At 41.6% G+C, this 25,797-nt stretch overlaps 2 protein-coding genes across 8 annotated transcripts in view; one reads left to right on the top strand and one right to left on the bottom strand.

The window, feature by feature from the left end:
• The window catches only part of MAN2A1 (mannosidase alpha class 2A member 1), a 190,445-nt gene extending 183,868 nt beyond the window's left edge, over nucleotides 1–6,577 (bottom strand). For 4 of the 7 annotated variants that reach the window (XR_010156965.1, XM_517864.9, XM_009449448.5 and 1 more), the window contains exon 1: nucleotides 5,918–6,052. Coding sequence is in view for 3 of the 7 variants with exons in the window: in XM_517864.9 (XP_517864.2) it covers nucleotides 5,918–6,052 (135 nt within the window). In the remaining 4 variants the exon portion in view is untranslated. Of the gene's footprint in view, nucleotides 1–1,990; nucleotides 2,112–4,573; nucleotides 4,682–5,917 lie in introns of all 7 variants that reach the window. The other 3 variants (XM_063810525.1, XM_063810526.1, XM_063810528.1) reach the window with 3 other exon arrangements.
• Nucleotides 6,578–6,693: 116 nt separating this feature from the next.
• LOC112209188 (uncharacterized) lies at nucleotides 6,694–8,669 on the top strand. The gene has a single exon (XM_024356505.3). The coding sequence runs from the start codon at nucleotides 6,694–6,696 to the stop codon at nucleotides 7,084–7,086; it is 393 nt and encodes a 130-aa protein (XP_024212273.3). The 3' UTR covers nucleotides 7,087–8,669.
• The last annotated feature ends 17,128 nt before the right edge of the window (nucleotides 8,670–25,797 follow it).

Raw genomic sequence — 25,797 nt, 5'->3', positions numbered from 1 at the left:
AGTACTTTAAAGTTGATCTCTTCTTTAGAAAACAGTATGTTAGATTTAGAAATTTAACATTAAGATATTTAAGAGATACCAACCAGGCGCAAAGGCTCACGCCTGTAATCCCAACATGTTGGGAGGTCGAGGCGGGCAGATCACGAGGTCAGGAGATCGAGACCATCCTGGCCAACATGGTGAAACCCCGTCTCTACTAAAAATACAAAAATTAGCTGGGCATGTTGGCGTGTGCCTGTAATCCCAGCTACTCGGGAGGCTGAGGCAGGAGAATCGCTTGAACCCGGGAGGTGGAGATTGCAGTGAGCTGAGATTGCACCACTGCACTCCAGCCTGCCGACACAGTGAGACTCCGTCTCAAAAAAAAAAAGATATATACTAGATACCTACTATCCACCTGTCTGCATAAAATATAATTACCTTAAACAGGGCACTCTTTCAGAAAAGCTATGATATGACCTCAAGTGACAGAGTTCATCAAACCAAATGATTTACTTCCTCCCTATTATAGGCACATTTAGCTATACTCACTAAAGCACTAGATGTGAGCTCCATTTCAGTACAATTAATCCTCAAACCTGTCTGAATTTAAAAATGGTTTCAAACTTAAAAATAGCAGCTTGGCTTGATAACTGAAACAGAAACCCATTTTAGTTAAAATGTACTACTTCCTCTCCTGATTAACCTACTAATAACAACTGAGAAGCAAAAATCACTATTTTAGAGTTCTTCCTCCTTGCCTTAGTTCTGCTCAAACTTTTATAAAAGCTGCTGCTATCAGGAACTTTTACCAAGACAGAAGGGATAAAAAATGCAATAAGGCCTTTACAATCCAGCAAACACAGGTCATCAGAGCTGCTAAATATCCTTTCATTTTCTTAAAGACTACAGAAGTTGGAGAACAAGGGAAAACTAAGACTCCTGAATGCAAAAAAAGCTAAGAATAAACCAGGTGATCAGCAACAGCTAGTGAACCACTCATTCCAGGAAACTCTCAAACACTTCAGTCCTTCAAAAAAGACTAAAGTTTTCAGTTATCACAAAAAGCAATAGCTGACTCAAAAACAAATAAAAGTGGTCATTTTAGCCACTATTTTGCCCACAGCCCAGACACCTCTTAATGCAAATTAAAAGCTAAGAGAGAAAATCCCCTTCCAATAATACAATTGTGACATCTCCCTGACAAAAATATTTGTTTAGGCCCTGATAACAGTGTTCATCTGGGAACAACACACCCAATTCAATTTAAAAAAAACAAAAAACAAAACATAAACTACTATCTTCAGACCACAGACAGTCATGAGTATCTGGCCCAGTTGGTTTACAGGAAATAAGTTTGGGTCTTAGTGAAAAATGCTGATCAGGAAGAGACCCACAGGGCTGTTGGACTGAAGAGGAGTTAGAGGACACCATCCTCAAAAGGCTCTAATGTTTGTTCTTGCATTCCTAAATGCTGGATGCACTATCAACGTTCCATCACTTCCCAAAAAGCACAGATCTCAGCATTATATCCCAGAAAATAAGACAATCTCCCTCATACAAACGTGAACAAACCCCAGCACCAAGTGCTATTGTTTATAAATAGACTGCACTCAAGGAAGGGGAAGGAGATCATATTTTCCTTATATGTCATTCTTAAGTAAGATTTACAGATTTATGAAAGCAAGAAAAAAACTGGGGAATCAAAGTCCTAGTTATATGTATTGCCATGAGTCAACTTTCATTAATAACATCTACTATGCTGGACTCTTAAGTACTACTGATGTAAAGTATGTAAGCACATTTCTGTATGTGTATTACAGTAAGTTAAAAAAAAAACAACACAAAAGGCAACTGGGAGCAGTGAATCACACCTATAATCCCAGCACTTTGGAAGGCTGAGGCAGAATAGCTTAAGGCCAAGAATTTGAAACCAGTTGGTCAACATAGTAAGACCCCGTCTCCACAAAATAAAAATTTTAAAACTGGCTGGGCACAGTGGCATACACACCTGTAGTCCCAGCTACTCAGAAGGCTGAGGTGGGAGAATGGCTTGGGTCCAAGAATTCAAGGCCACTGCAGTAAGCTGTGATTCCATCACTGCACTCCAGCCTGGATGACAGAGCAAAACCCTATCCCAAAGAAAAAAAAAAAAAGGTATACAAGTTCTCACCTTCTAATGGCTTTCAATCAAATGCTTATTTAAAGGCATTCTCACTTTCTCACTTGATAAATGTTACATAGGCAAAAAGATAAAGTTTTAACTTCACTTTCACATTTTCCATCGGAGTCTCAATTTCCATATTTTAAGAGTTAATATTAATCTCTACGGTCATATGCTACACTAATTACTTAAAAAGTGATCATTTGTTATACAAAACCTGACTCATTAATTTACTTCTCCAGATCCAAACATCAGACTAATTAATAAGACAACCCTATTATACACACCATAGATAGTAAGCACCTTGTGAAATCTGCTTGTAAGAAGTGATGACTAATTTCAGGGAGACCTTAACAAAGTTTCTCCTTTCCATCTGCTCAAATTCTTCCAAGTTATCATAAAGCATTTTCAAGACATTAGTCTCTGACCAACCTCTCATTCACAGTGGAATTTTTATTAATTTTCTTAGCTGAGATTTATTAACCCTGAAATATACACACAAGTTTCAACAGATTAGGCCCCCTGTTGCCTCTAGTCCTCCAAGGAATTCCTCCCAGAAGCAGAAGCAAGGCTTCGGAGTGCTTCAGGATAGACTTCCAAAGAATATCTCAGAGGCAGGCAGCTGTTCCGGGGTGAGAGAAACTGGAGCACCCTCGGCCAGCCCACTCTCGCCCCAGAGTCCAGCCAAATGGTGGAAAACACAGAGTTGTGAGAGAAGAGAAAAAGAACAAACCCCCCCTCTCCAAAAAAACAACAAATAGATTGCTCTCAATCTAGGATGGTCTTTAAAAATATCTTGCTTACAAGATAGACCTAAAGCCTAGTGAAGGTTCCGTATCAACTGAAACCAACTAAATGGGCAATTTAGAGGAACCCAATACCTATCTAAATAAACCGTTCTACTAGATACCAAAAAATGACACATAGTGACCGACCTGCTTGGCTCTACTAAAACTCAAGAATTCAATACCCAAACTTGCCAAAGAAATGTATTGCAACCTCCTTTTGCTATGTTTGGTATTATTAAGAATAAGTTAGAAGCAGTGAAAAAAAAAAGAATCAACTCAAGTTCTGGATGCTGGACTACATAATGGTTTTCATTATAATGTTTAGCTCTGACATGAGCTCAAAGACATTCTGGGAAGGTATAAATCTCTAGCAGAAAATGTTTCGGAAAAAGGACCATATTCATTATGGCTTCAGAATAAAAGTTCCTTTAGTCATAAGCTAAGGTAACAGAGAGCAACATGCTCTATATAGGGGGCAACCAACCCCAGGGCCGTGGACCTGTTAGGAACCAGGCCACACAGCAGGAGGTGAGTGGCATAGCAGGTCAGCAAGCATTACCGCCTGAGCTCCACCTCCTGTCAGATCAGCAGCAGCATTAGATTCTCATAGGAGCACGAACCTTATTGTGAACTGCGCATGCCAGGGATCTAGGTTGCATGGTCCTTATGAGAATCTAACGCCTGATGATCTGAGGTGGAACAGCTTCATCCCCAAACCATCCCCCGAAACCCCCGACTCCCCCCATCCCCACCCCTGTCTGTGGAAAAACTGTCTTCCAGGAAACCAGTCCCTGGTACCAAAAAGGTTGAGGATCACTGCTCTATGTTTTACATCAGATCTTTCCATAAGCAAATGGCAGCCTAAACAGTAGGCAACAGATTCCTAAGAGGCAAGACAACTTAGTGGCTGGGAGCCTGGGCTACAAAGGCTACCTGTTCAAATCTCAGCTTGCAGCTGTGTGATCTTGGGCAAGCTAATTAATCTCTCCGTGCCTCAGTGCCTCAGTTCCCTCGCCACTTAAGTTTTACCCCGTAAGATACGAAGGCTAATGCCACACACATAACAGTTAAGCTTACAGAGGGATCTTAGAATGTCTATCCGCTTGAGGATTCAGTGGCCGTCCAAGCACTTAAAGAATACCTTCTTTCTGCAGTGAAAATCCAGTACAGAAAATCTGAGAAAGGCAATCTTAAATACAAAATGTTCCACCTCCCAGTTGAGTACCAACAGCCTTCCCCTCCAGCAGCCACTTTCACCTTTCATCAAATGCTTTACGCTTAAAGCAGAACTTCAGCCTCTCATTGAGGACTAAGGATAGATATTACAATATTGGAATTAGCTTTGCCTAAGATTTCTCAGTAACTGAATGAGTCACTCATGTCTTTATATTCTAAACAGAGAAAATGTCAAGGTTGCCAGAAAACCCAGGTCCAGATGTTTGCATAAACCATTTTCAAGTGATCATCAAGCCAAAGCCAAAGGGCATTATTTTAGAAAACACTTTAAGTAAAATATATCACTTTTTATGATTTTCCTGTAATGGAGGAAAATCTGAAAATGAGGTTACTGGCGGGAAAAAAATTACAGTAATTTCAACCCCAAAATTACACAACATATCAAGCTAAGCTTAAAACTCCTTACCTTTTTCCAACTGTTTTCTTCAACCTCATCAAGAAGCACTGGACAAGCTCTGAGCTCAAGATTTAAAGATGCCCTCAGTGCTTGTTTCTATTTTCTCTGTCATACTACCTAGGGGAAGCAGAGGCTTTTAACATTTTGATACATCTCTCTGCAGCAAGATTTTTAAAACCTCTCACCGACAAAACATGTTGAGTGCTCTGTATTGATGACAGCATCCATAAAAGGGTCTTTTTTCACTTTCAAAATAATTCCAGTAAAGTTTTTACTTTAATCTCAATTAAATTCAAGCCATTTGCTCTAGCATAACACAAAAAAAAATGGCAAGGATATTCTTTGGTCATTTAAGTTATCACAAAAGAGAAAAAAATATATATCAACTTCACGTCCAGGCTTCTCTTTCTCGTAAGTCAAGTAGGAATAGTTAGATTGCCCTGTCAGGGTTTGAGTTCTTCAGGTTCATTCGTTACAGAGCACACTACACAATACCCAGTTTCACCGCAATTTCTGAAGTGCACAGGTTATATTGGCAAATAACTTGAAACTGAACTCGCACATGCCGCGCGGTGGGTACCCTTCCAAAGGGAACAGACTGTGTCCGCTTTGCTTATTTTTGGTAACTTTAAATAAGACTTTGGACGGGTCGTCTACCCAACTCATTTACCAATTTAACCACTGGACGCAGGACTGAGCGCCCCACAGCTTTCGGCCGGAGTATAACACGCGCTTCCCCACTCGGTTCCCCCTGTCTGCCACAAACAAACCAGATGTAATAGCTGAAGAATGACGACACTAAAATCAACCTAGAGATTCACATCTAAAAGGGCCGCAACACGAAATAAACTTCTCTCTCTTCAGAGGCAGCGGGGAAGAAAAAGAAAAAAAAAAAGCCTAGGTGGGTTCGGTTTGATCCATTTCCGCGACTCGGTGCGCTCAGGGGGTCTGGGCTGGTGCGGGCGGCTTAACCCTGTGAGAGCCGAGAACGACCCCACCGCGATACGCGGGCCCCGGGCTGGCGGGGGGTGCCTCACGCCGCGCCCGTTCCCCCGCCAGCAGGTGCCCGAAGCCACCCCAACAGGCCGGGTGCGAATGCCGGAACATGGCCACTTTCCTGAGCGGGATGATGCCGCCGCCGCCGCACGCCGCCCAGCACTTTGTTAACTCGGCGCGCCCGGGCGAGGTGGCTCCCAGGAGGTGATCATTGCCGTCCGAGAGCTACAGAGCCCCTGGCCTCGCCCAGCACGGGTGTGGGGCCGCGGCGGGAGGAAGAGGTCGGGTAGCAGCCGCTAACCAGGGGCCCGCACGCCTGGCCCCTCGGAGCCCTGCGCCCCCTTCCCAGGTGCTTACCTGAGGGAAGGAGCCCTCGCGGCGCGGGTTCCTGGGGTAGTCTAAGTGACCCCGGTCCAGCATCAGGTAGAGCGAGAAAATCACCACACAGAAGATCGCACTGCCGAACACGGTGAACTGGCGGCTTAACTTCATTTTCCTCGATAGACTCGGGGCCAGGACACTGTCCTCAGCCAAAGGAGACAGCGCACTGTGGACTCTAGGAAGCAGCCGCCGGAGGCTCCCTTCTCCCGGGCTGCGCGACCTCCGCGCTCTCGGATGCGGATGCGAGTCCCCGCCTTGCTCCGCACCTAGTCTCCGGCGCCACCACACGCCCTTGGCCTTCGCCCTGGCCTGCCGCCCTCTCCGGGGTCGGGCGCCCCTCTCGAGGCGAGACTCGCCGGCAACTGGGAAGGGGGGCCCCCACAAACTTGATCGCAAGCTCAGCGCCGACCTCCGGCAGGGCGCGCGGGGCAGGCGGAGGAGAGGTCGCTGCCCGCACTTCCTGCCACCGCCGCCCCAACTGAGTCGGCAGGAAAAGTTTTCTCGACGAGGGCAGGCGTGTCCTCCTCACCCAGGGGAGGCGCGGGTTCGGCAGCTCCCGGGCCGGGGCCGCGCAGCTAGGTCAGAGAAGCGGAGGGGAAAGGAACAAGATCGCGAGGAGCCAAGCCCTACAACTTCTGGGCGGGACGGTCGGGCCCGCCCCCGCGGCACCGGCACCGGCACCGCCCCCGCCTACCCCGACTGAGCCCCTTCGTGCTGCTGCCGCCGCCGCCGCCGACGCGGCGGCTGGGCCGATGTGCACCCCGGACTCCGGGGCTCACGGATTGATGAGTTTCCTCAACGCTAGCGTCCGCTCGCCAGCCTCTCCCGCCCCCTGCCGCCCCTACCTTCCCCCTCCCAGACCCAGGCTCCGCGGGGAGGCGCAGGGGGCGGGCGGCGGCAACGCGGAAAGAAGGAAAAGGAGAGCAGGGAGGAAAGGACCGTCCCCGGAGAGAAGCCCGCTCCAGCTGCAGCCGCTAGCCCCCTCCCTCTTTCCCGCCCCACAAACGCGGAGATGGCGGCGGAAGCGGCGAAAAGAAGCGCCGGTTCTCCAGCGCCACTTGGCGCTCCAGCACCGCCCGCCACGAGCAGGAGGAGACAGCGGCGGCGCAGCGGCCGCTGGGTCAATAGGCGCCCGCAGCCCCTGAGCCGAGCGGGCGGCTGGCCCCGCCCCCTCCCGACGCTCCGAGATGAGGGGGCGGGCCCCACGGCGCCCAATCACAGCGCGTCGCCCGGCGGGCCCGCCCCGCGCCTGCCTCCCAGTGTCCCGGCGATAGGAAGACCTCACAGGGCTCTTGTGACCTGGCAGGCAGCTTTCTGGGAGTTGAGGCCTTCGGGGGCGTTCAGACGCCAGCACCCCCACGTCCAACAGGGGTTGAGCTTACACCCCACTTCCCTTTGTTGCCCAGGTTTCCTATCCTTGGACACTCGGGCCTGGCGTGCCTGGAAGAGTACTTGGTGAAGGGCTGGAGGAAATGCAAGAGAAGAGGGCTTGCACATTCTCTTCGGGCTCACTATTTCCTCTTTTGGTGACAGCCTGTTAAAACCTGGGGGAAAGGAGACTGACAAAGGGCCGTCCAGGCACATGTAGAAACATCTGACTACGAAATCCATGAGTGTAATCTGAGAAGTGATGCTTCTGTCAGTTATTGATTTATTGCCTCTCAGCTCCAAATTCGCCCTTTTTGACTGCACTGTAAAAACGGATCTGAGCCTTTTAAACAGTTTTTCGTTTGCCTTCTGGGACTGAAGCTTTATCAGTAGAGGGCGCTGAAGAGACATTACAGAAAAAAAGGATTTTGCTTCCTGATTTCTGTGTATTGATAAGCTTTTGCAGCATACCTGGCTTTCTCCACTGCCAAGGTCCTATAGTGCTCAGTAACTAGCAATTTCCTCTCACATGCCCAACTCTAGGAGCTTTGTAGAGGAGGTGAGACACTACGCCAAACTTCCCTGGCACCCTAGAGGCATTTGCAGCAAGTTGCAGAGGGCACATCTTCCACAAGCTTTGCAGACGTAGCCCAATGGTGACTTCTCTGCCATTCAGTGAGCCAGGTCATACCCTCTCCAAAAACGTCTAGATCTTAGCCCTGGGAGGAATTGGGGAGGTTCTTCATTGGGCACTCTGTCTCTCAGCCCAAGAGTTAGTTATAAGGTTAGCTCCTTATAGCTGCTGTTGCTATATTCTTTAAAGTTCTCTTCTTGCTAGTGAATCCTTCATTACTCTAATCCTCTATTATAGTTAACAATTCTTTTTATTAAGCCTTCCCTGTCCCGGGAGTAGTCCCAAGAAATAGACCTGCAAAGATGGGATTAAAGGTCAGTTTGATTGAGGTTTTGAGCTTCAGCTCCTTGCCAAAGGGAAATGTAATTCATGACATGCTGGGCATCTCAATTAAGCAATTACCTGTGGTTGATCCTGATGAAGTGCCAACTGAGGCCTGTGCCTTGGGGCCCCAAGTGGCTGCTACACTTGACTGCTATGGTTATAAAGATGACTAGAAAGACTGGTGTGGGATGGATTCTTTTGCGTGCTTTTAGTGGTTATAAAGAGAAATGACAAGCACAGGTTTTTTAACTCTCAGAGTTATGGTATGAGAACCAGAGATATTCTGTAGAATTCCAAAAGCTCTGGTTTATTGTAGCAACAAGAATTATGCTGAGAATCAAACAAAATTTTAATTTTCATGTTACTGAATTATAACTGCTATTAAATTCACACATATTCTGAGTTTTTCGTGTAAAATGGTGTTATTTTTTAATAATGGAATCTCAATACTTGAAATGGGTTGGACCCAGATGAAACCGACAATCTTAAACACTCCAACTCTTTCTCTTATCAGTGGAAGTAGGTTGCCCTCCAGTGTCTAAAGAGACTAGCCTTGCTTGAAAACCTTGACTATAGAGGATGCCACTATCTAGATGGGCTCCCTGATTTCAATGGGGATGACACGATCTCAGAATAGCAGAGGCCAGGCAGCACATAACCAACAAAGACAAGGTGGGCGCACATCTACCTTAAAGGGCAGCAGGAAATCAGACTGCCTTGGCTTACGGAGCTGCTCTGGGAACAAAATAGATAGGCAGTTGAAATAGATTATTGCTTGATATTTATAACGGGTAAAAAGATCTAAGTCAGGTAGCCAAAACCTGACTTGAGTCACCACAGTGTATAGTCACTGTCTCTCAGTTCTCAGACCTAAGTCAATTCACAGACCCATAGTCCCTTGGTTGAAAGAGAATCTGTGTTCCCTTTAACAAGGATCTTGCACCTTGGCTACAGTACACATGGCAAATTCTTTCAAGCTTTCCCCAAAACGACATGTGGCCATTTACTAGTGAAACTGTATTGGCGAAAAGGAAATACACAGATCATTTGAGGTTTACTAAACACTGGCTCTGAGTTGATGCTAATTCCTGGGGACAGAAATCACCACTGTTAGTCCACATACCAACTATGTGGCTACTTTCCCAGTGTAATTGGAATATGTATTAACAGCATAATTTTAATGGCAAAAACAGCAATTACTTTTGCACCAATCTAATAATTGTAATAGACATACTTAGCAACTGACAGGATCCCCACATTGGGATTTAGCCATAGAATGAGGGCTATTATTAGGGAGAGCTAAATGGAAGCTCCAGGAGCTCTTAGAGCTTCCACTTAGCTCACTAGACACAACACTGCATGGCTGGGAGGAATTGCAGGAATCAGTGCTATCATAAAAGTCTTAAAAGGAGTAGGGGTGGTGATACTTACTCTCATTTAATTCGCCAGTGCAGGATACATCTAGTAGAATAACTGTGGACTCATAAACTTAATCAGGAAGTGATTCCAATTGCTGCTGCTGTCTCAAATGTATTATTTTTACTGAAACAAATCAACATAGCACTTGGCACTTGGTATATAGCTACTGATGTGGCTAATGCTGTTTTCTCTATATCTGTTTGTAAAACCACCAGAAGCAGTTGGCTTTCTCATGTTAGGGCCAACAGGATACCTTCACAGTATTGTCTTGAGGGTATGTCAATTCACCTTAATATAGTCCACAGAGATACTGATTGTCTTGACATACCATCAAATATCACACTGGTCCACTACATTGACAACATTATGCTGATTGGACCTGATGAGCAGGAAGTAGTAAGTATTTTAGGTGCCGTAATAATATATATTTTAACCAGAGAGAAGGAGATAATGATCTTGGGTATGAGATGACAACTCTAAAGTGGTCACTTCGGATGTGGGATATGTTCTAGGATGGTATAAGCTATATGAGGACAAAACCACTGAGTCACTGAGAGATGAATCCAAACAGATGGTGTGGGTTAGCAATGGTTAGGATTTGGGGGAAAAAGGGCAAAGTGATTGTTGCAGGGACTGGTCATACCAATCACGTGGCCATGGAAGGAAAGTGGTATAGGCTGAATGTTTCTCTTTAAAATACACATGTTGAAGTCCCAACCCCCAGTACCTCAGAGTGTAATAGTATTTAGAGATAAGGTCTTTAAAGAGGAGATTAAGTTTAAAAGGCGATTAAGTTAAAATGAAGCTGTTAGTAAGGCCCTAATCCAATCTGACTGGTGTCCTTATAAGAAGAGAGAGAGACCAGGGATACATGCACACAGAGAAAAGACCATGTGAGGACAGATTGGGATGGCAGCCATCTGCAAGCCAAGGAGAGAGGCCTCGGGAGAAACCAAACCCGCTGACACTTTGATCTTGGACTTCTAGCCTCCAGACTGAGAAAATAAATTTCTGTTGTTTAAGTTAGCCAGTCCTTGGTATTTTGTTATGCCATCCCTAGCAAACAAATACAGAAGGCAACCACCCAGCTGATAGAAAATACTAGGTAGGTGCAAAAGTATTTGCGGTTTTTGCAGGTAATGGCAACTGTGATTTTTTAAAGGTAATGGCAAAAAAACCGCAATTACTTTTGCACCAACCTAATATTTGCAAACCACATATTTGTTAAGGGACTAATATCCAAAATATATAATGAACCCACATAATTCAATAGTAAATAAATAAATAGCCCAATCTTAAAATGAACAAATCACCTGGATAAACATTTTTTCAAAGAAGACATACAAATGGCCCACAGCTAATATTAAAAGGTGCTCTAGGTCGGGCACTGTGGCTTCTGCCTGTAATTCCAGCACTTTGAGAGGCTGAGGCGGGCAGATCACTGGTGAAATCCGTTCTCTACTAAAAATACAAAAATTAGCCATGTGTAGTGGGAGGTGCCTATAATCCCACCTACTGTAGAGGCTGAGGCAGGAGAATCGCTTGAAACCAGGAAGCGGAAGTTGCAGTGAGCAGAGGTTGCACCACTGCACTCCAGCTTGGGTGACAGAGCAAGACTCCATCTAAAAAAAAAAAAAAAAAAAAAGGTTTTCTAATCATCAGGCAAATGTAAATGAAAGCCACAATGAGATATTACCTCATACCTGTTAGGATGGCTACTAGAAACATGTCAAATAATAATAAGAGTTGACCAAGAAATGGAGAAAAGGAACCCTTGTGCACTATTTATAGGATTATAGACTGGTAAGCCATTGTGGAAAACAGTATGAAATTCTTAAAAACTTAAAAATAGAACTACCACATTATCCAGCAATCCCACTCCTGTGTATATATCCAAAGCAACTTCTCTTTTTCAGAAAATTAATTTGGATGATCTTGATCACTTATTTACTTTACTGAAATAAGATTTTACTATCACTTATGAAAAAGCTGTACGTTTTCCTATTGTTACTAACATATGAGTCTTTAGGTCTCCAAAAGCTGATAATAGCCATTCCAAGAGATGTGAGGTGATATCTCATTAGATAGCTGCACTCCCATTTTCATTGCAGAATTATTCACAATAGCCAAGATATGGAATAAACCTAAGTGTCCATCAACAGATAAATGAATAAAGAAAATGTGGTATATATAAACAATGGAATACTATTCAGCTTTTAAAAAGGAAGGAAATCCTATTATGTACAACAACTTAGATGAACCTGAGGAACATTATGTTAAGTGACATAAGCCAGACTCAGGAAGACAAATACCTCATGATCTCACTTATACTGGTATGTGGAATCTAAAGAAGTCAAATTCATAGAAATAGAAAGTTGTATGGTGGTTGCCAGAGGCTGGGAAGTGGAGGAAATGGGGGGATTTTGGTCTAAGGGTATAAACCTTCAATTATTAGATGAATAAATTCTGGAGAGCTAACAAACAGCATGGTGACTATGGTTAATGATACTGTATTGTGTACTGAAAATTTGCTAAGAGGATAGATCTTAAGCGTTCTCATCATCCACAAAATAATGGTAATTATGTGAGGTGATGGATACGTTAATAAGCTTACTTGTGGTAATCACTTTATAATGGATACATGTATCAGAACTTCATGTTGTACACCATAAATATATACAATTTTTATTTACCAATAATACCTCAATAAAGCTGGAAAATAAATAGATAGATAGATAATTGATAAATTGATGATATATACAGATAAATTAGATGATAAATACATAGGATGGATAAATAGATGAGATGACATAGATGACAGATAGAAAGATAGATAGATAGATAGATAGATAGATAGATAGATAGATAGATAGACAGACAGACAGACAGACAGACATTCTGGTTTCCCCAGGACCTTCAGAACAAACCTAGGTGCCTATCCTGGGATACAATCTTTTCATTTGGGAAAGATATGAGAAATTTGATCCTCCCTTTGGATCAGAGCAATTATCTCTGTCATTAGGGAAACAAATTGCTACAGATTTAATCCTTATGCTATAAGAAAATTTTCTAGCAAAAGTGAAAGCAAACATTCTCTATAGTGTACATGTTTCTGGGGCGCAGGAGGCTAGAGCTTTTTGTAGGAACACTGAAAATAGAGGGAAGGGAAGGTACATGAGGGCAGAACCCATATCATAAAGGTTCAAATCTGATTGCTTCTCCAGTACATAAAGCTTTTGTGACTTTGGGAAAGTTACATAATATCTCTAAGCCTCCATTTTCCAACATATTATATTGGGGTAGTAACAGTGATCTTTCAGCCTTGCTGTATGATTACCACAGGTAGTGACATATTGGGAGAGCATTCACCAGATACTTCCATTTACTCTGGGAAAGGGAAAGATGGGTGCAATTGAGAGGTGAGTAGGGGAGAGAACATTGGAAACAGCTGCTATGGGACATGGAGAAGGAAGTCCATGTGGATAATTGGAGAGCATTGATTTCTCATGGAGCAAGTTCACCATTTTCTCCCTTGTCATAGATCTATGGCTTGAGAGCTCAATGAAAGTGTACTGTGAGGATAATCCAGGAAGAACCCCTCCTACCAGGATGCAAGAACAACGGCCACCCAAGGAATGCTCCAGGTTGGGAGCATATCATAGATATCTCTCATTTTCCTACCCACTGATATACATTTTTGCAGTGAAGATTAAGTTAAAGTGAGCACTCAATGTAATTTTGAATAGGAAGGGTCTCGAAGGAGTGCTTGGGGGTGAGGTTTCTGGAAGGCATGAGGTCTAGCCCCATGCTTCTGGTGATAAGTCTATATGTGCACAAGAGCCTCAGCTTATATTTGCTAACAATAGGAAAATCTATCTTTTCTGTCAACTGATACTCTAAGTCTGTCTGAGCTCCTCAAAGGCCTAAATAGATCATATCTAAGGGGGAAAAATTGGAAAGGAGTAGGACAAAGTTCTAAATCCTAAAAACTTGAGAAAATTTTATAATTGTGGTTGCATAAAACTATAAATGAATGCGGGTTTAATCCTCTTCTCCACTCAACCTATTGTGAAAATCAGTCTGTCAAAGCCCTGAGCATCCTTACACATTCTTTCTGGGTATGCTAAGAATGCAAGGCCCTGACCATTATTTACTTGTGTCCTCTCAGGGTTGTGTTTGCAGGGAGCAGCCTTGAGCAACAGAGTAATGTCTTCTCCCAAACAATGAGCAGACTAACTTACCACACACTGTAAAGCAGTAAATTCCTCAAGCTCAATATTCCTTTGCTGTGACAAATCCACTGTGTATGTTGCATCCACCTGGACCCTTTCCCTCAGACCCTGTGGGATCTGGGGGACATGAGAAACTAGCACCGACATCAGGCTCAACATCTTCCTGTCTCTTTAACATCTTCCTTTGTCTCTAATCAGGGTGTCTTGTGTTTTCCACTGACATCCACGAAACAGTAGTGACCCCTCGACCTTTTTCAGATCTTGAAATTACCCACCTACCTCAGAGACTCTTGATATTGTTGGCATAACCTTTACCTCCCTGTGCCTTTCTTCCCATGAAAGGAAGCTGCAAGACAGGATGAGTCAAGTAGCATAATACACTGCTGAGAGAGACATAAGAAGGTAAGGGAAGGAGAGCTGGAGAAGGACTTTATTCTTTATAACCCTTCTCACTATTTGAAATTATGTATTGACTTATTTTATGTCTATGCTCCCAATAGAATGCAAGCTGCTACAAGTCAGAGACCTTGTGATTCAACATTGTATCTTAGTGAGTAAAATAGTGTCTAGCAATATTGAGGCCTAATAAATATTTGTTGAATGAGTGAATACTAATCTTGGTCCTGAGCTACCAGTTGATGTGGATTGGTGGTGCCCATTATGAGTTGCCCTGGCTAGTAATAGATGTCTGTTTGCTTTTGAGCTGCATTTAAAGCTATTCCTTTTGTCTTTGTGAGTCAGCACTAAATCTTTATATTCCTATAAAGTGAGCGTTTCTTTAATAAAAAGCCCTTTAAAGATAATTTCTCCCCCAAATTATTTTACTAATCATCTCGATCACGAAAGGAAGTCCAATATAGGGATAGAAAGAAATGAACACCATATAATGCATCTATGCTCAGTGCTTTATTTATGTTGCCTCATTTAATTATCATAACTCTGCAAGACTATTATATTAACATCTATTTTACATATAAAGAAACTTAGATACAGAGAAGTTAAATAACTTGCTTTAGAATAGTTAGCTACTAAATGGTATAACTTCGTTTTTCTGGTTTCAAAACTCCTCTTTTGATGCAGCATTCTATAGAATTATGATACTTTATACCTTGTATTACAACGAATAGATTTTTGAAAATAACATTTAGGAAGTGTATTGCTCAGATTAAGTGTAAAAATTAGAAATCATTCTAGGTATTTTAAGCAAGAAGTTATTTAATAGAGGATGCTTACAAAAATCCATGTCAGGATTGAAGAAATGGGCTGTAGACCAAGCTTCCAAAAGTGATTCCCCGTGTAATACCAAGCGACCTATCAGTGAAGCTAGTACCTCTGAAGACTACTGGAACACTGAGTTCAAGAACATAACCCTATGACAGAAGATGGAGTCAAAAACCTACTGCTGTCAACGGCCTCTGCTGCATATTGTCTTCCAGGAGGCTGAATAATGGACCATGGAACACTGCTGCAGAAAAATGTTTCTATGACCTTAATTCTAAGAGAAATGCCACCAAAAGTGGTCAGGAGGATGCCTTAACTTCTTTTCTGTTAAGTTTTGCATGAGTGTATCGAACTGTAGACCTAATTCATATCATAGCTCTACGTGCAAAGAAGTCTAGGAAATGTTTTAATTTTCCAGCCTCTGAAGTACAAAAGCCACCATAAGAAGAGAGGAGAATGGACAGTGAGTGAGCCAGCCTGCAGTACTTACCATAGGCAGTATTTGTAGAAATACAAACATATCTACAGAGAGAATGGAATAAAATGTTTAAAACTGTCTCTTTCCAGAAAAACCTAAAATATCTAATATATGATTACTTATTTGAACTCTGAACTCTTGAAATTACAATCTTTATGGCTATGATTTATCCTGGGGAAAATATCCTCTATGTACAGTATAATTAGGGCTAATAATATGTCTAAATGTGCACTTATCAGAGATGAGAAAATTATTTGTGATGTAGGATCATCACTTTCATTTTTCTACAACCCTTTGTTTGCTGTCACTACAATTGGCCTAATTTGGGAGAAGAGGAGGTCTATTTCCAGCCAGACCTAGGCCTTTCTCTGGATTCTCTTTGACTCTGATTTTCATATGCCACACAATACTCAAATAGGAAAGGCTTAACAACTTTGTACTCTAAAGCTTCAAAGACACTTAGAACATCCAAACATTTTACATGGAGAAAGGTAAAAAGATTTGCCCGAGGTCTCAAGGAGACTAGACTAGAAGCCCAGTTCTCTGGTTCCATGTCTAAAGCTTTTTCATCACAAAACCAAGCCTTAGATTGCATGCTATCTAAATACAGAATGATGTGTGTGTGTGTGCATGTGTGTGTGTGTGACTCCACTTATATCAAGTTCAATAACAGGGAATAAGCTGTATCTTTAGAGAAGCATACTTACATGTAAAGCATAAAGGAAAGCAACAAAGCACTAAGCATCAATGTCTAGTTCGCGGTGGAAGAAAGTTGTGACTGGGAAAGGGCACATGGGAACTTCAAGGGTGAGGGCAAGCAGGGCTCACTGATGCATGCCTATAGTCCCAGCTGCATGGGAGGCTGAGGCAGGAGAATCACTGGAGCCCAAAAATTTGAGTCCAGCTTGAGAAACAGAGCAAGACCCCATCTTTAAATAGAAATTTTTTAAAAAAATTCTAAAGGGGGTGATGGAAATATCCCAGGAAATTCAGTTTTGTAGGACTTAAGTTTTTTTTCCTAAGTTTCGAAACCCAATGTAATGTATTTGACATTTTTGCCTTTACTAATACTTAGTTTTAGTACCTATTATATGACAGAGCCAGGCTAAATGCTGGATTACTTCCTTTAACTCTAACAAGAACACTCTAATAAAAGCACTATCACTATCCTCATTTTGTAGATGAGAAGACTAACGCCCAGCTTTTTACTAACTTGCCCAAATCCACACAGTTCAATAGCAGAGCTGAAATTTAATCCATCTGATTCCACCCCTCTGCTCGGCTAGCCACAAGAAATTTAGTAAGTGAGAAAATTACAGACACCTCTTTTTATTAGTATTTTATAGTCATAAAAGTTATAGTTATGAAAACCATATTAATAATAGAAAAAATAGGATGTAAAATCACACACATATACACACACATAATTATGATTACATCGATGTTAAAAATATACGTGCCTAGGTATAAAAGACCACAAAACACTGATAAGTTAGGATGATGAAATATGGGTGCTTTTTCCCAATCTTCTCTGTTTTCCAAATTTGTTATGAAGTGGTTGCATTAAATTCACAATGGAAAGTATGTTCTAAAATAAACTTCCCATTTATTTGAAACATAAAATTTCATTTCTGTTCTTTTCTTTCCTACAGCTTTGTATAATCTTTAGAAAACTCTTCTGCTCAATGAGTGACTTCATTACTAAATTGATGGCACCGGATCATTCTAGCTATGCAAATTACAAACCCACAGCCAGCTGAGGAAAAGGCAGATAAAAGTTTACATTAAAAATTAAAGCAATGTGTGGAGATATGGAGATAATGTGCTTACAATTCTACATATTTAATATTTATGCAATTACAAAGCCAGTTATGATAAATACAGCATTAAATCTTGAGTCCTATTCCTTTTGCCCTCTGACATTTTTGACCTTGAACTGAGAATGCCCAATAATACATTAAAAAATGACTGTGGGAGAAGCATTTCCTTTCACCTATGAATGATAAATGCTTATTTCTTGGAAGGTGATCTCATTTCTTCCTAGCTTTTGTTTATTTTCAATGCCTTGCTTTTTTTTGGTTTTTGTTTTTGTTTTTTACTCTGGCATATTCTGATCACCCTTGAAAGCACTGGGTTTTCAGTCTTCCACAGTTTGGTTGTGTTGTTTTCTGGTGCTGCTGCTGTGATGTGTTTTCTGTCAGAGGAAATTTACAGGCACATTAGCCTACTTGACAGGCACAATGAGCCACAAGGCTCTCCTAAGGAGAAACTCCCACATGCTGTGGCGAGATTTTCTGTCTTTCCATCTCATCCTCCCTCTTTAACCTTAATATAATATACCCCCATGATTCCGATATAAACCCCAACCACTTTCCCTTACGGGTATTGCTTTGAATTCTGGTTTTAATTCTCTGATTCCCAAGAAGATCATTATACTGCTTCTACAATAATTAATTCATATTTCCATAACAATCTGACTGCAGCAGTTTGTAGATAAAGCCAATGTCTTCGCTTACAGCCCTATAGATACCAAGTAAGGAATGGATGGGGAACATTTTTTTTTCTTCCTGTGATAAGTCACTGACACAAAGGGAGGAAAATAGTATCCAAGAAGTATGCAAAGAAAAAGCAATAGAATTAATTTTTTGGAGGATATTAAGAGACAAAATTATAAAACAATTTACTTTTCTTAGTGTTTCACAGATCAGCAAGAATTAATAAAATGTATTAAAAATTCAGAAACATGGGCAGGGCACAGTGGCTCACACCTATAATCCCAGCACTTTGAGAGGCTGAAATGGGCAAATTACTTGAGCTCAGGAGTTCAAGACCAGCCTGGGCAACATGGCGAGACCTCGTCTCTACAAAAAATACAAAAATTTGCTGGGTATGGTGGCACATAGCTGTAGTCCCAGCAACTCAGGAGGCTGATAGTGGGAGGATCACTTGATCCCAGGAGGTCGAGGCTACAGTGAGCCATGATTGCACCACTGCACTCCATCCTGGACAACAGATTGAGACCCTGGCTAAAAAAAAAAAGAAAAAAAAAAAAATTCAGAAACACAAAATGAGACAACTGAAGAGGTAAACTGTTTTCTTGGCAGATTCCTGATAAATTAGAATATTCCCCCAAGGTCATTAAAGAACAAAAGGCCTGTGCATTTTTCATTTCATATATATTATTCTGCCCTTTGGGAAGTAAATTTGCTAAAACAAAGCCTTCCTGGTACATTCATACCGTGACTTGATGCTAAAGATATTTCTTCAATTTAAAATCTTCTGCCTTTTAAATAATTTTGAGGGGTGATTTTTGTTTTGGTAGCATTCCTTTTGTCCTCCTTATGTGTGAACCATCAGCGTGTAAGTATGTAACCTAGAGAAGTTATTTAGAATAGACCAAAATCACATGTAAGTTTCTTGCTTGATTCTCTGCCAAGAAGCCAGAGGTATTTTCCAAGCCAATCCATAATATTGGTCTGAGCTACTCCATTTGTTGAATGAATAAACAAATGAATGAAGTTTGCATTATCAGGAACCCAGGAGTGGGTGGTTTTTCAGTGGACTCATTCTTTAGAAAACTAACTAAGAACATTCTTAATTTGGTCCCCGTGCCCTTTTCTCTTTCTTGGGCCATGCTCTCCAGATGGTTTCACGGAAGTCAACTGCAGCTGTGTTCTCATCCATGCCTTCTGTCCCTTCTCCCCTTCAGAGTTCAAACAAGACTCTTGTTTAGCTCTGGCAGCTTGGTGGGTCCTCAGAGAGACTGACTCATTTCTCATGCTCCCCTGAGGTCTCTGAGTGAGAGAGAAGACCACAGATTCGCTTACGTAGAGTGATTCTTCCTTAGTCCAGTTTTCTCCAACTATGGGGAATCTCCTCTCTGCCTTTTGCTCCTCTGTAAAGACTGTGAAGATAGAGGTTGAGTTTTTAACCTTATTTGTCAGGAGGACGAGCGGTCCCTCCAGCTAGTCCAAAGCATTGGCAACAAACCCCATAAATCCTGCCCACCATAGAAAAGCACAGAAAACCTGAAGAACAAGGATTATGCACCCTTATACGAAGAAAACCAAGACACCAGTCAGTGGACTTTTATATACAGCTATTCTCCATCTGAAGATCTTTAGAATAGATCCCATTTATCTAGGGTGATTTGAGTAAGATTCTTTTTCAAACAGGGGGCCAGTTTACATAACACCTCAAGGTGTCTTTAAATTCATGTTTTATTTGTTTTGTTTTTTAATTCACAGGGTCATAAAATAACAGCTAAAACTTTCATAGACAATATACATTTATGCTCATACCTTAGCCAGTGGGAGATTTTCTCTTATTTTAACACTGAATTATTTTAACAAATGATTCTCAAATGCCTAATTACGTGCCAGGTGGGCCCTGCTGTAGATGCTGAAAATACTGCATAGTGCGTTTATTAAACCTGCAGTGTGCAGACTGCATCTAGACGCTGAGAGTTCTTGAGACCTTCTGATAAACCGTTCATATTTTCTGTACCTACTTATACATTAAACTGTACTGAGGTAAGTTCTCCAAATCGTGGAATTCAGCTGCCTCCCAAATCCTCCAGGACTAATCCAAAGACAACAGCCTAGTGGACACATTTTCATTGGGATGAGTGTCTCCAGGAGCATGATTTTATCAACTCCTCAAAGTCAAAATACTGAGGACTTTTTTCTTTCAGTATCAAGAACTCTTTACTGAAACTAACCAGTGCTCAGGTAGATGAGCTGCCTAAAAGGAAACTAAAACAAGGGAACATTTGCCAGCCTGGATGTCTCGCTCAGAGCTATCTGGGGAGCTACTATGAGATGCAGGGAAAGGGAGAGTAGCTCACCTAGAAGCCTGGCTGTCAAGAGAAAATCCAAGCCCGGAGCTTTTCCCCTAAGAACCCCTATGACATTTTATTCTTTAAATAAATCTTTTCTTCCTCTCTTTAGGTGAGAGATTGACATTTTAAGATCAATCATGCCTCTGCTTTGCAGACTAAGAACAAGATAAATGGAAATTAAGCAAAATTTCCATTTTTTTGAATAAAAATGCTCAAAATAGCTGTATCCTAAATCAGTACTTTCAAAAAGGGATGCTCTTCCCCCAGTGGTCATTCTCATTACTATGGTTATCTCAAGACCTTTTGATGTCAAAATTTCACTCTTTTCTCTAAAAGCAGCATTCTGAACATTCACCTGCTGTTTAAATAGCAGCAGAAAGCAAAGGAATTTCACACCACATTTTTTCCATCATAGCCAAGGATGTTTTATCCCTTTTGATACAGTCACAGTTTTACCAGCTTTTTCAGCCCCTTACCGTAAGTTTCAGCGTTTTTAGTATAGGCTACAGCTGAATTCTTTCCTTCTGTTTATGTTATTCAGTAACTTCTCTTCATGTTCATAATGGCCTTGTTAACAACTGGCTAGCCTCTCCTAAAACCAGATTTGTTTGGTGCTTTTAGCTAATTTAAAATCATTTATAAAAATAGTAAGGCTCTTAGGCCATTCAGTCAGTCCATAGACATTTATTGTGAGCCTACTATGTGCCAGGCATTGGATTAGGTGCTAGGTACCATGGACTGCCAGGGAGCATGCTGTGGTGAGGAGCACTGGACGAGGCTTGAAAGGTGCCACTTTAGAATCAGCCTTACTTCTGACCAGTGTGCAGCCTGGGCAAGGCCATCAATCTCTGGGACTCCAGTTTTCTAACCTAAAAAATAAGGGGAGGGAGAGGAGAGCTGCTGTTCAGTCTCTCATATTCTGTGATTGCTTCTGGTTTAGTGAACTCAGTGCAGTAGAAACACAGTGGCCTCACAAAGATGAATGCTTTAATAAGCCCTCCTAAAGCGTCCTAATTCTAATCCAAGGGGTAGTTTTAGTGCTAGGACTTACGCTTTTACAAACACCCAAGAAGACTTTTAAAGAAGGAGTATGCGTAGATATGTTTTTCACTTTACTGCATATTTGAGCTATTCTCCCCCCAAACGCTTGTCCTACCTCCCAGATGCTAGGTTGTATAGGAATTAATCTCCGAACTTGAGGGTCAATTAGAATTCCAAGCATCATGATCTAATCTTCCCAGGATAATAATAAATCAGAGTTACAGAAACAAGCTACATAGCCAGATAATACTGAATCTACAATAGTGACAATTCATCAGGGGACATTAAAACTCCCTAATTCTGTGGCATTTCAGTATTTCCAATAGTTTTCAGTGTTTGTTCCTCACTGTTACTGCTATTTCTTTATTTGTATTCACAATAAAATCAATGCTTTCTGTTTGTACGATATTGTATTGTTACTTATATGCAAACCATTAGATACTCTTCTAATATCATGTGAGAATTGCTTTATTTCTTCTATCTTCTCACTATACAAATACATTTTATAAAATACTTTAAAAATGTATCTAAACTTGCAAAATATGCAACACTTTGTATTGGGAATAGGCAGTATGATTCCCCAATTTCTGACATACAAAAAGGGAAGAGAAAACCTCATATTGCTTTTTAGATCTCATCTGCCTGAATTTGTTTAGATCATTTCAATTTTGTATTTCAAAAAATAGTAACTTACTTTATACCATTGATCAGAGAGAGGATACTTTCTTGCTTCCATTTCTAAAAACAGATCCCACATATACATCACACATTAAAAAAAATGAAAAACAGGTAGTAAGGTATGAGTTATATTGAGTAGCTCTCTATTTACCTGACTTCCTAATAACATTTCACAGCTTTCTCTTCTTTCTTTCCTCCCTCTCACTATATATATCAGAGCTGATGACTGACTTTTACTGCTGCCTTTCATGCAAACTCCTCAGGCTTGCAAATCAGCTACTGATTCTGGGAACCGTCTCCCAATCTCCCTCCCTGGCTCGCACAGTTTCCTGATGGGGCTTTGGAGCAACAAAGAACACACACTTTGTACAGCATATTGATTTGAATAGTAAAATTCAAAGGTTGATTTTAGACTCCTTGCTTCAGCCCATATCAGTCCCTGTGGTGCTTGGCACAGGGCAGCTGCCCCCTAAACATTTTGCCTATTGAAAGGATGGCAAAAGAGCATCCTGGACAGGTGACACAAAGAGAAAAGAGGTATAGAAATGTGTGCAGCAAAGCCTTCCTGCAATCAGGAACTCTACTTCCCATTTCAAATATGGTTGCCTTTTAAAAATAACATTTCAAGATACTTTATCTTTGTAAAATGAGTTACCTTCCCTAATAATGGTCCAGTTTAACAGTCTATTACACCTATCTGTTGACCTTTTCATAGTACTTTACACTCACATTCACCTTCATTTTGCCTGACCAAAACTTGTGAAGCATATTTACTGGGTATACTGGGATGTATGCACATGTATCCAAACGCCATGCTGATGAAGAAACATGGAAGAATGGAATGATTAATCATGGCAATTAGCATGTTTGAGAGCATACTACATACCAGGCACTGTACTAAGTACTTTATCACACACACATAGACACACACACACACACACACACTCCCATTTAACACAATTATTTGAGATACAAACTATTATCAGCTCCATTTTATACTTGAAAAACTGAGACACAAAATGTTAAGGGCACATACCAGAAGGTGTCAGAGCAGACATGCTAATCAAGGCACTGCCCTCCATTGCCTAAAACTGAGATGCTCAGCATCACCCAACAAGTGACATGATATACGTGTCATTTGGGAACCCAGTTCCAAACATTAACTACATGAGTATTACTGACAAACTTCTGGATTTTGTGGCAATTCTATTTCCTTGAAAACATGAAAGTTCCTAGAGTTATGGCTCCTGAAAAAAAAAAATTAAACCTCTGGCCCTTAAACTGTGCTGGCTGATATGACAGCCACTAGTGCCACATATGGTTATTAAATTAAATTAATGTAACCCCTCAGTTGTACTAGCCACATTCCAACCACTCAACAGTGGCACGTGGCTAGTGGCTACTCTACTGCCAGCAGAGCTATGTGACATTTCCACCATAACAGCATTGTTGTTCTAGGAAACAGATAACTGAGTAAATACAACAAAGCAAATGATCTTTGAGCCCCCTCAGAAAAGGATCTCACATATATTTCCAAGGAAGGATATTTATTGAGTGCCTGCTCTGAGCCAGGCATGGTGCTAGGTGCTGGGGGTGATGATCAACAATGATCAATAAGGATCAATGAGGTATGCATGATTTCTACCCCTTTTGGAGCTCATAGTCCTGCCAAGCCAGGCTCCAGTGAGAACACTCCTTTTGTAAGAGAGGTTCAACTAGTAGGAGGCATAAAAAACCTAGAAGATGGGACACCTAACCCCGACTTTGGGGCAGAGGTGAGGCAAGGCTTTCTGGAGAGGGAAAATGTAAACTAGGGCCTTGACTGTGAGAAGCCTCATTAACAAAAAAGAGGAAAAGTGTTTCTGAATTAAGGAAGAGTCTGTATGAAGACTCAGAAAGGTGAGAGAGCATGCCATGCTTTGGAAGAATTTAAAGAAGTCAGTAAAATTACTTTCTTCATCCATTCCATCTCTTGAGATTAGAGTTCTGATCATTGTTTTAACATTTTATCCAAGTTACTTAGCACAGAAGGGAAGGCAGTAGGGAAGGAAAAAACAAAGGATCACTTGGAGCCAGATGTGGCTAATAACTACTATAGCCTCCCACCATCCCACATGCTTCAGTGTGAAGAATGTGCATGGACAGTAGCCTTGGATTGATTACAACGCAGCAGTCACCTTGGATAAAGGACATATGCTAGGTAATTTACTAGCATTATTTAGTTCAATCCTCACCACAAGCCTACCTATTTCCCGACATTCACATTTGCATAATTGGAATTTGCTACAGAAACCCATGAGATAGAGCAACCTGAACTTTTGAGCTCTTTGTCTATGTGCTTAAATACCAGGCTATACAGGCTTCTAGGTTATTGTTACTGCCCTATCCCTGGCTAGTACTACCTGTCGTGACCAGCTAGAGAATTGATTTAACTGACATGAAGACATAGCAGGTAAGCCAAAGAGAAAAACTAAAAAAACTTGTATTGCAGAGAAATTTGTTTGCACCAGGTAAGTGTAATCAAAAGAAACAAGTGCCTTTGGAAAATGCCCTACCTTTCTTCCAGAAGTCACCTGAATAATGATCAACAATTTACCATTTGTTTAACCCCAGTAGAAGAATTTTGTCTTATCCCTAGAGTTTTCCAGGAAATTAGGAAACTAGGAACACTTGTACTCATTGTCCTATCTAGCAATGATCAAACTAACTCAAAACATTTGTGACCTACGGTGAGCTACTTCAAGCAAACTTTCTTTACAAAGTTCCCTCTAAGATTGCCTCAATCTGCTGAAAACTGTTTTATGATTCTACCTAGCTAAAATTTCAGTGACGCATATCTTCAGATAAAACACTTCATTCACATCAAGCAGTAATTAAATGTGCAGGGCATGAAATAAGCAGCAAGTTTGGCTTCAGAGCCATCTTGCAATCTGTAAGTGATCCAAGGCAGACCATATGCCTTTAAATCTAGATGACTGCATACATATCCAAGAGAAACCTAACTGCCACTACTGCACAGCAAGAGTCATTGAAAGATGAAAAAAAAAGACAGATTTATGTAGCTTGTCTGACAAATATATGTTAATGTATATGTCCAATGAGACTTGGTAAACTACCCTTAACTTTATTTTTGGGTTCTTGATTCAGTTCTACCAGAGAAGACATTCAAACTGACAACTCAAACCAACAGTATTCTTAAGTAGTCCATTGCCGTGAAGTATGGTAAGAATTTTTGTCTAAGAAGGGTTGCCACCCTCTTCCTTTAGTTCCTTGAACAAACTCCTCCCCCACTCCACAAAGGGGCTCCCCCCGACTGTGCCTCATACCCTGACTCCTGAACAGGCTTGCCTGACCTGGCAGAGTGATTGATTCCAGCATCAACATGTGATGCAGCAAGGCCAATGTGAATCTTCCTCGGGGTTGCTAATACAGGCATGGGAAGGTTCTCCATCTCTGGGCTTACTAAACTCGGTGAATGTAAGAGTAGATTTGCTGGTGGTGGCCTTGCCACCCTATGGAGAGAGCCTGTTGAGAAGAAATCAAGTAGGAAAAAGCAGAACTGAGAGATGGAGAAAATCAGAGTACTGAGTGCATTGTCCAGGTCCCTGAATTCTGTCATGT

This window comes from Pan troglodytes, chromosome 4 (assembly GCF_028858775.2).
Source record: "Pan troglodytes isolate AG18354 chromosome 4, NHGRI_mPanTro3-v2.0_pri, whole genome shotgun sequence".
Lineage (NCBI taxonomy): Eukaryota > Metazoa > Chordata > Mammalia > Primates > Hominidae > Pan > Pan troglodytes.
Note: the sequence above shows the minus strand (reverse complement) of the source record. Positions and strands in the feature narration are given on the sequence as shown.